The sequence below is a fragment of the Cyprinus carpio genome, chromosome B1, assembly GCF_018340385.1.
Source record: "Cyprinus carpio isolate SPL01 chromosome B1, ASM1834038v1, whole genome shotgun sequence".
NCBI lineage: Eukaryota > Metazoa > Chordata > Actinopteri > Cypriniformes > Cyprinidae > Cyprinus > Cyprinus carpio.
Window position 1 is genome coordinate 29,507,738 of NC_056597.1, and position 11,562 is coordinate 29,519,299.

The 11,562-nt window shown below is 33.3% G+C and overlaps 1 protein-coding gene across 1 annotated transcript in view; it reads right to left on the reverse strand.

Annotated features, from left to right (window-relative positions):
• Positions 1-1,109, reverse strand: part of LOC109067526 (uncharacterized threonine-rich GPI-anchored glycoprotein PJ4664.02-like) — a 36,648-nt gene extending 35,539 nt beyond the window's left edge. The window contains exon 1 of the mRNA XM_042716014.1: positions 1,013-1,109. Coding sequence (XP_042571948.1) covers positions 1,013-1,041 — 29 coding nt within the window. The 5' untranslated portion in view covers positions 1,042-1,109. The remainder of the gene's footprint in view (positions 1-1,012) is intronic.
• Positions 1,110-11,562: the final 10,453 nt, after the last annotated feature.

An 11,562-nucleotide genomic window follows, 5' to 3' on the forward strand; every position in this document is an offset into this window, starting at 1 on the left:
TTCTAGATGAAAATTACAGATTTTTTTATTTTTTTAATTCAGTTTAATTCTACTTCCTTACTTGGTGCCTCATTTGAAATTTAAGTTTAAGAAATGAATTGTAATTTACATTACATTACATTTACATTTAGTCATTCAGTAGACGCTTTTATCCAAAGCAAACAAATGAGGATGACGGAAGCAATCAAGATCAATAAAAGAGCAATTATATGCAAGTGCTCTAACAAGTCTCAGTTAACTTAATGCAGTACATGTGGCAAAGTTTTTTAAATCATAAATAAAATAAAATAAAATAAAATAAAATAAAATAAAATAAAATAAAATAAAATAAAATAAAATAAAATAAAAAGATAGAATAGGAAAAGAATAGAGCAAGCTATAGTGTTAGAGGCCTTTTTTGCTTTTGGTAATTGTATAATCAATAAAAAAAGAAAACAGATAGAATACAAAAAGATTAGAGAAGCTAGTGTTAGTTTCTTTTTTTTTTTTAAAGAAAACAAGTTGTTAGTAAAAGAATAAAATTAGAATAGAGAGTGCTAGAGTTATAGGGTCAAATAAAGATGGAAGAGATGTGTTTTTAGCCAATTCTTAAAGATGGCTAAGGACTCAGCTGCTCGGATTGAGTTGGGCAGGTCATTCCACCAGAAGGGAACATTTCATTTAAAAGTCTGTGAAAGTGAATTTGTGCCTCTTTGGGATGACACAATAAAGCGACGTTCACTTGCAGAACGCAAGCTTCTAGAGGGCACATAAGTCTGAAGTAATGTATTTAGGTAATGCAGTGCAAATTTTAATTTAGCAATTTAAAAGGCATTCTTAATTAAATTCTTAATTGCTTTAAAGTTAATACAAGTTTACAACAAATCACAAAAGCAGACACAGGGCTATTTTAAACAGATAACATTTTTACATACTATAAATGTTGTTGTATTGAATATTATGTATTATTGAGTGCTATACAGTATTATATGCTGTATGATTTCAATCATTTTAAATGTAATAATTCACCTACCTCCTTCGGCTGTTTAAAGTCATAACCATATAGACCAAACGGTATTGCAAAGCTCTGTGTGATTTGTCTTCTTAGTTCAAATGTAACAGACTGAAAAGAGTAATTTTGTGCGATACTATATCAAAGGTATGTTGACGTGTAGGGTGTGGTAAAAAGTGTAGTTCAGCGACCGAACCCTGTAGTACGCAATACAGAAGCATGATGGTATTATTTCCTATCCACAATGAAGGGTGTAAATACAATGCTGATTACTGCTAACATGAATGTCAAGAATTAATTTTTGTCAGGATAAAAAAAAGGTGTTTTGGTGACAACAATGTGCCTATTTTTATGTAAAATAAAATAAAGCATAAATAAATCAAATGTAAACTAAAACTAGCCTTTTAAAAGGCTTAATGTAATAGATCAGAAATAGAATCAATCTGATTTAATTTACTACATACATTACATATTCAAATCTAATTTAAATTCGCCAATGATCCTTTCATTTAAAAAAAAAAAAGTTTGTTTCAAAAGTTGATCAGTTGTTATTTTAAAAAAGCTGTATTGTCAGTAACATTATAGAATGTAGAGGTAAATACTTTTAATTACAATACATTTATTATTAATATTTTTATTTGATTAGTAAATTCATGGCAAAACTATAACAATTTGGTTCTTGTCTCTTAAATTGTGAAGGTCTTCAGAGATTATTAGAGTATGTTTAACAAGAAAATACTGTTTCAGTTTATCTACATACACATTTTTTTCACGTTTAATTCAATGTGTTACTTGCTGTTTCTTTCTAATTGTTTGTGACATTTACTAGCAATTTCTGAGTGAAAACAGTCTCCACAGCAAATGTTTTGTCACTGTATGCTATCACAGGACCTGGGATCACATCCAACCTCTCTGCCAACTGACAGCCTTCTCTGCACAAATGTATTATCTTGAAATCTCAGAATTGGAAGTAGAGAGGAAGTGACATTTGGTGACATGATATTCATGAAATGTGCAATTAAATCATTATTTTGATCATGATAATATGCTCTCCAGTCAAATTCCTAATTAGGTTAATACATCAAATGTATTGTGTGCACATAGCCTATGTGCTGATACTGAAATAGCTGCACAGAAAGAAAAAAAAACTAAAACTAATCTCAGTATTCTTTCTTATAATAATAGATTTAGGGTGTGAGCCTTAATGTCACAAAATCTCTTTGATGCATGTGGAAGAAAAACGTCTATCACATAAAAATGTGATTGCTCTAATGTTTTATTGTTATACTGGTATAGGGTGTGTCTTGGAATGTTCAGCAACGCACAAACTAACAACAATACACAGCAACTTACGTAGACAAACCTTTTGAGGTTATTCAGAATGAACAATCACTACAATCTTAATTTAGGCTATGCAGCTTTTTCAACAATTCAGCATCATCTGACTTGTAACCCAAAGCCCTGTTCAAGTTTCGGTTTTTACAGCGAGATAACAATTGCCAGTTGAATTACTATTAATTACTTATCTGTAATTTTAATCACATTCTAATCGACCATCTCAGTACATTTCTTATAATAACCATCTATTGTATAAAATGAAAAATAAACCCAGTAGTGTGGATTGATATTTCAGTAAAAGCCAGTGTCAAATATAGAATTGTAGCTTCGCAGTTGTATTTTGATGCATGCTCATGTTCAATACATCCCAAATAACTAATTATTACGTAAATACTTTTTTTGATTGGTAGGCTGTTTGCCGTGACAGCAATGCATAGGCTAAAGGCCAACACACCCATCCCTGTGATGCCTTTTCTCATGCAAATTTTTAATTGAGTTTAATTGACATTACATTACTGACGTCCACAATAACACTTATTTTGTCCCAGGACATATGCCCTGAAAATGAACTGCTTTCGAATAGGAAAGGTTTTTATAAGCTTATGCCGTATCTTTCACATTTTCAAAGTGCTTCAAAATGTAGGCTATAAAGCACAAACAACTATATACTATATTACTTAAGAACATGGGGAAAACCATAAGAAAATGCGTAGCCTAAATTTTATTTGTTAAATGTAGGCAACAGGATAATGCAGCATGAAAATGTACAGTAATTCTTGTGCAATATTTCAATACAACAATCATTTTGTACAATCTAAACATCTAAGCTAGTGTAAACCATTTAGTGTCAATTCATATACTTTTTACTTCTATTTAAGGTGCTCATTCACTTATTTCACTGCTCATTCACTGTTTGTGCATATGCAGACTAATCATTCAGTTCACATGTTTTTACTATTTAATATTCACACTATTCCATTCAACTATTATGGTCTAATAACAACTGAAAAAAATAATAATAATGACATGAAATAAGAACAGTATGTTTTTAATTTTTAATATTAATAATATTGAATTGAAATATTATGGTTTACCTATGATATAGTAATGGATCTCACTTATGGGCTTAGAACAGTTTTTCATAAGTAAATTTTGGTTTATATATGAATGTTACACGTATATCATATTATTTAAAGATTGAGTGATTTTAATACGAATGATTTACCTATTTTACCTATATAAATATTCAACATGCTTGGCATTTACCTATGATATAAAATTCCAAAACTTTGCTTAACTCTCACATAAGAGGGTGTGAACTGCACTGGGTAGAGATTTGTTGGTTGGGTTGGGCTAATTATAGATATTACTGATTTTTAAGTAATATTTGCTGGTTCAGTCCTAAAAAAAAAAAAAAAAAAAAAAAAAAAAAAAAAAAAAAAAGGGAAAAAAAAGTACTTATTTTTATAACTGTTTATTAATGAATGTTATACGTAATATCATATTATTTAAATCATTAATAAAACTATAATAAAGAGATTGAGTGACTTTATATATAAATATATATATATATATTATTTGTGTAATAGGTTTTTTTGTTTGTGTTTCTTTATATATAAATATATATATATATATTATTTGTGTAATAGGATATTATTATTTTTTATTTCTGGAATAATTTTGTTTTTTTTTTGTGGTTTATGTGATTGAATTCTGTGGGTGTTTTGTGGTTTTGGCGTTAGGATATTATTATTTGTTATTAGTGAATAGTTGGAGAGGTTTTGACAAATAGATTAGTTGCTATTTGTCAAATGTGACTTGGTTTCTAGATTTAGTTACAAGTTGACAATATGACTTGGTTACAAGCTGACAATGAGTGTGTAATATGTTTTAACTTTGAAGAGACCATATTAAATATTGATGGCAAGTCCAGAGCTATTGCCTTGTGCCCAGCGCTGTATGATATAGGCCCTAGAGGGTATTTGAGTGTTTTGTTTTAAATGTTTTTGGGTAGCTTCTTTACTTCTTATGTCTCTTTGTCTATTTGTTTATTTTGTTCTACCATAATAAGTAAAAATATTTTAAAACTTTCTTGAAGCCTAATAAGAATTTCAAAGGTGCTCCACTGTTTTAACTTCATTTTAACCATCACAGGGTGTATGTCTAGTAAATGAATAGATAGAATAGAATAATTAATCTATCAATAATGGATCATAAATTAACATAAAATACAAATAACAGAAAAGTCTGTATACACTCCAGAGTTTGAATTTCTCCCTCGCTTATTGACTGGAAATGAGTTAAACCACCACTGAGTTGCCACTCAGCCTTGCTAATATAAAATAATAACATATGATAAACCTATTTCCAAATGGATTTGTGCACTGAACATTTTATTGTAGGCCTATGGGCTACATTTACAGACATTTCAGGATAGCAGGTTATACCTACAGTATAAACATTAAGATACGATACGATACAATACACTTTATTGTCAGACTGAGTCTGAAATTTGTCTTGCGTTACAGCAGGTTCACTCAGACTTACAATACTTTATCACATAAATAACACAGACTACAGAGCTTTCTCACACACACCCACAAAAAAAAAAAACAAAAAAAACAGAAAAAAAAAAAAAAATACCGACCTTTACTTTTTAAATGAGTTATTCAACGCTAATATACAAATGAATTCTTTTCTTTAACTTAATTCAACTGTATCTTGGGACCTTATATCGTCGATTAGATGGCAACAGTACAAATTCATTATACAACACATGATTAGGTTCAGAAACTATGTTATTAGCAAGTCTTACAAGATTATTATGGTAAGATAGTTCATATACTTTTTGAAGTGGCTGACCCACTATTTTAGAGCACATTTCAAGTAAGTTCATTAGCTTTGTTTTTAGACTAACAGATAAACTCATATACCAAACTGAATTACAGTACTGCAAGACACTCATGATTACAGACATAAAAAAAAACAATAAAAGAATCTGCTTTCTTGCTCCAAATGACTTCAATCTACGGAGAAAGTAGATTCTTTGCATTGATTTTTTTTACAGATACCATGTATATGATCTCTCCATGATAATGTTTTGTCTATCCATACTTTTAAGTACCTATATGCTTCTACTTGTTTGATGTTCTCTTCATGTATAAAAATAGGTGTTGTATGAATGTCAGCAACAGGCCCTAATACTATCTCCACAGTTTTTTTTTTTGAGTTAATATTGAGGGCATTATAGTCACACCATTCGACCAGTTTGTTTACCCCTTGTTGATAATGTTCTAATCACTCTTGGTTATTCAATAATGATATTAATGCCGTATCATCAGAGTACTTTAAAATATATATATAATAGATCATTCCTGTTTAATCGACAGTCATCTGTATACAGAGTAAATAACATAGCAGAGCTTACACAACCCTGAGGTACACTAACATTTGTTTTTACTTCTGTTGACAGGACATTGTTCACTTTAACCCTTTGGGTTCTATTGGTGAGAAAATAGTTACCATTTAATTAAGTATGGGTTCACGTCTAACTGTATTAGTTCAGACACAAGAGTGGTAACTTGAATAGTTTCAAATGCAGATGGAAAGTCAAGAAATAATGCTCTAACATAAGAGTTGCCTTTGTCTAGATGTTAAGTAATAATGTGCACTAAGGCAGCCACTGCATCCTCAGTACTGCTACCTTGTTTATATGCAAACTGACACTGATCAAGTGTCCCTTTGACATTATTAGACAAATGTTTAAATAATAATCTTTCTGAACATTTGCCAATTACTGAAGTGAGGGCTATGGGTCTATAATCTTTACATTCCTTTGGACAGTGTTTTTGGTATCAGTTTTATGATTGAGGTTTTCCATATTGTCGGAACCATATGTAAGTCAATGGAAGCCTGAAATATTAGACCTATACCAACATGACAACAGGAACAAATGTTTACTTTTAGCAGAAACGTCCATAGAAATGACTTTCAAACAACAAAAACATCATTTTTATTAAAGGAAAGCAAATTATAGGCTATATCTTCAGACAAAACATATATAAGCTAAAACTAATATATATATATATATATATATATATATATATTGCTGTTATGTTAGTAAAATATAGAGATTAGATTGAGATTTCATTAAATGAAAAATTTACTTTGAATAGAGTACATCAGGAGAACTTTTTTTATGTGTTTAAAAAACCTTTTGTACAGTTAAAGCAGAGTAATTTGAGAAGGCGTAGATGAGAAAACAAACCAGATCAGAATTGTTGAATTGTTTCACGCTGAAAGAAAACAAACATTTCAACTTCACATTGATGAGCAGATAATATCAACATTCTTGAGCTGTTTCATAATTCCAAGAACACAAAGAACGGACCTGCATTCTTGTGAAGACTATGTTATACAATATTCAGTTCTCGTGACAACCTGTTCCAGTGAGACAAACAAGTTTTTCAAACTCAGTTTTCAAAATTTTCTAGTGACTGATTATGTCTAAATTGTTCAGTTGGTCTAGATGAATTTCTGTGAATTGATCTGTATCAGTGACTGCAGTCTGTTAACATAGGTTCAATCAGAAATAATAAATTGAGCCAATGGAACAATTTAGTTTACCAAACAGTTGGTGGAATGAAATATTCTAAATTATAGTAACAATTGTTTATTTCTCACTGTCCCAAAAGAAAAAAGAAAAAAAGCCTAGTAATATATAAATGCATTAGGCCTAAACAAAATACAGAACACAGACAACTGAGTTGACATGTTATCACTCCACTTTATTAAAAATAAATTAGAATAGTAAAAATACCTGAATACATTCAAGAAGTCTTCAGCACAACCCGACGTCTTGATGTGAAGAAACTATAGGCTACCAGCAGATAATAAACTGTAATTAAGGGGTAACTGGTAAAAACACGACCATGAAACCAACAAATGCATGAACTTGCGATTCTTCAAATCGCTACCAGGTCCCAAAGCAAAACCTTTAGAGAATTATTTAAGTGCTCAATACTCACGTCACAGGAAGCCATGCACACCAAAAAAAAAATAAAAAAAATGGGACAAAACAGCACAGTAAAGACTTCGCACAACGCTGACCTGTCGTGGCTCAAGTTTAACTAAATGAACACACCTGCTAACTAGTGATGTGTCGTTCTTGAACGATTCATTCATTTTGAACCAATTTTTAATGTGACTCAGGAAGAACGAGTCATCTCTGGGAGTGATTTATTCAGTTGCGCATGCTCAATATTCTATAGGTTCTGTACTGGTAGTAGTAGTTCACCTGTTGCAGTCAATGCAGTCTGAGCGAAAGAGAATTGATTAGTTCATCTCTCGAGTCTTCGGGTTTATCGAGTCATTTAATTAAAATCCTTTAAGTCTAAGGGTAGTTTCCGTTCTCTTACTGAATGTTGCAGACCCCCAGTAGGTACAATTTCAGGTTTTTTTTTTACTTATGCAATTGATTTCACTTCAGGAATGGTAGGAGCACTAGATAACTAGGACAACAGCCTACTGGAACAATCAGTTTGCAAATTTTCAAGCTCCTTTTTACATTTTTATGCATTTAGCAGACGCTTTTATCCAAAGAGACTTACAGTGCATGCAGGCTAACATTTTTTTTTTTTTTACCTAACATGTGTTCCCCTGGGAATCGTACCCACAACCTCTATCACTGAGCCACAGGAACACCTTTTTTTCTCAGGAGTAACACCCAAAGTTGGTATTATGGAAGTACTGAGTGATTTGGTCACTTGAACATCAGTATCCTGAGACCCAATATCAGCATCACATAACTGAACATCCATGCTCTGTTGGTAATCAGTTATTTCTTTTTGTTGGCGACTAAATAATTGACCTTCATGATGTTGCACTATTTGCGCATTCCCCAAAGCTACTGTATTAGAAACAAGTCCTGTAATGTCCTGAATTACTCCATGCACCCATTTTGGTCCATACCCAAAATTTCGAGTATACACAGGATCTCCAATCTTGAAATAACAAGATTTCAAATGTTGCTCATGATACTCTTTCTGAACTTGTTGTTTTCTTTCCATTTTGCCAGTGAAGTCAGGATATATCTTGTGTAAAGTGCAACAAAATTTTCTTCCCATCAGCAATTCAGCAGTTTGCTGGGGTGTGATACGAGTAACTTGGTCTCCAGCATGTTCCCTGAACTTTTTTATTAGGTCTTTGAAAGTTTGCACTGCTTGTTCTGCCCAACCATTAGATGAGGGATGATATGATGCAGAAATAACATGGGTTATTCCGTTCTTAGTCATAAAGTGTTTACTTGCTTCACTTACTAAACATTGGGCATTATCAGACACTATCATTTCAGGCATCCCATGTACACTGAAACTTTTTCACAAACACTCCAAAGTAGCTGCACTTGATGAGCATCAATGATAATTAAGCACAATTTACCTAGAAAACGGCATGCATAATCCATGTGAATTCTCCTCCTTGGTTGTCTGGTCCACTCCCATGGGTGAAGTGGGGCCCTCACAGGGGATTTTCACTGTTCTTGACAGACAGTACAATCTCTTACTCAAGTTTCAACATCAGCATCCTGATTTGGCCACCATAGGTAGCTCCTTGCCAAACCTTTCATCTTGGACATGCCTGGGTGGGATTGATGCAACTGTTCCAACAAACCTGAACGTCCCTGTTCTGGAATAACAACACGGGCTCCCCACAGCACACATCCATCCTGAACACAGAGCTCTTGCTGTCTCTGTTTATAAGATACAAATTCCTGGGTATCACTGTGATCAGGCCAGCCTTTAAGCACATACTCACGTACTCTTGACAAAACAGGGTCTTTAGAAGTCCAGTGCTTTATTTGTTCTGTGGTCATCAAGGGACCAGCTACACTCTCCAAAATCAAGACATGCTCTTCCTCTGGTTCTTCCTCAGAAGGTTGTGAAACAGGAAGACGACTGAGAGCATCAGTATTACCATCATATTTACCTGCTCTGTAAGACAATGAATATTCATTGGCTCCCAACATTACTGCCCACCTCATAATTTGTTGAGGTGACATTTGAGGTAAAGCTTTTAATTCATTCAATAAACTAAGTAGAGGTTTGTGGTCAGTATAGATTAAAAATTTATGACCATACAAATATTTGTGGAATTTCTTGACTCCAAACACAACCAATAATCCTTCTTTCTCTAATTGGGAGTAGTTCTTCTTTGCTTATGTTAGTATTATTGATACATTTTTTATATGTCTGTTTCCGTTCCGTTCCATCCCTCATACAATGTGCTAATACGGCCCCCACACCGTACGCTGAGGCATCACAGGAAAGGATGAGTTCTTTTTTTTTCATCATAGTGGATCAAGACATAGTGTAATTCTCACCTCCAGATAACACTGCAAACATGTCCTCCATTCGGCAAATGAGATACTGCTTCAATGCGTTTCCCAGTTAACAGTCACTCTATAATCTCCACAGAGTCTCACTGATCCATATAGCTTCAACACCGGCATGACAGGAGCTGCCCACTCTGAAAATTTCACAGGTTCAGTGATACGTTCTTTAGCTTCAACACCGGAATGATTGTATGTTCCTGTTTTTAGATGTTTTTAGTTTTAGTGGTTCTTTTTTTAATAAAATTTGTTTCTGTCTTTATTTTTTATGTTGTTTTTTTTTATTTTTACTATTTCCCATCCAAGTTCCAACTCAGCAAGCCATGATCTTCCCAGCAAGCTAGGACCAGATCCTGCCACCACCACAACTGAGAGATCTTTAACTAATCCGTTACGCTTAACTTGAACTTTGCTGGTTCCTAGAACATACACTGATTGGCCTGTATATGTCTTCAAATTGAGAGAACTTGGTTACAATTTAGGCAGTTTTTCTTTAACTTCAAATTTGCCATATTCCACCTGTGATAACACAGTTACACTACATCCAGTGTCAATTTCAAATTTCACAGGACACTCATTAACAAGTAAAACATGGGTAAAAGGAGGCACAGGAGACTGGGCTGTTTGTATGTTATACATGATGAAAACTTCTTCATACTGCTCTTCCTCTTGCAGATAATTAGCCCTCTTTGACTGTTTTCCTTTATCCCATTTCAGTTTTTTTGCCTTTGTTACTAGCAATTTTTTGTTATTTCATTTTGCACAATCTTTTCACATGTCCAATTTTACCACACTTGTAATATTTTTCTTTGGCAAACTAAGTCTTTCGACATATGGTTAGCTCCACCACATCGATAACACATTCCTGCACCCTTTAAATTACTTCTTTCTTCAGTGTCCATCTTGAAAACATTAGTACTCACATGATTTCCTTTCTCTCTGTGCAAATCTGCCATATCCTTATTTGCAGGTTCAATAGTGTGTGCTTTCTTCAGTGCAGTTTCAAACGTTAATCCATCTTCAGCCAATAATCTCCTTTATATGCTGTCATCATTAACACCACACACTAATCTGTCTCTCAGCATAACTGTGAGTATCTCCGAAATTACGATCTTGTGCAAGTTTTCTTAATTCAGCCACATACTCTACTATGCTTTTATCATGGCATCTATTTCTTTAATTAAACTTCCACCTATGAACTATTTCACTTGGCTTTGGATTAAAGTGGTTTTTTTTTTTTCAGTAAATTCAACAATTCTTCAAAACTCTTTGTACCTGGTTTGTGTGGACTCAGCTAATTCCTCATCAATTTTGTACATCTCCGCTCCAACACAATTTAACAATATGGCTCATTTTTTCTTTGTGCTTTCAACATCATTTTCCTCGAAGAAATGATTCAATATTTTCACAATACTCTTCCCATGATTGTGACTTACTATCAAATTGCATTACGGATCCGACCATTCCAGCTATTGTTTCTTCATTCAATCACTCCACGTGATAGCAACTTGTTTCAATCAGCTCAGCCGCTTCACCGTCTTGTTTTTTTCTTTGCTTCTCTGAAACTGCTGCTTCATCCTTATTTGTAGTTGTTTATCTTCATCTCCTTGTTTATCCTCATCGCCATATGTACTATCTTGAGATACTGGGAAAAGGAAACACAGAGGAGCCAAAATTTCTCGATGGTCACTTTACTGAGGACCCATCACAGCATTTAGACATACACACCAGCATGGCAATAGTGCACACACAATGCGCTTCTTCGCAGCCTTTAAATAGAGCACAATGTGTTACCACCCCCTGCTGGACACTAAACAATATAGAAATAACACTAATACTGAAGTCC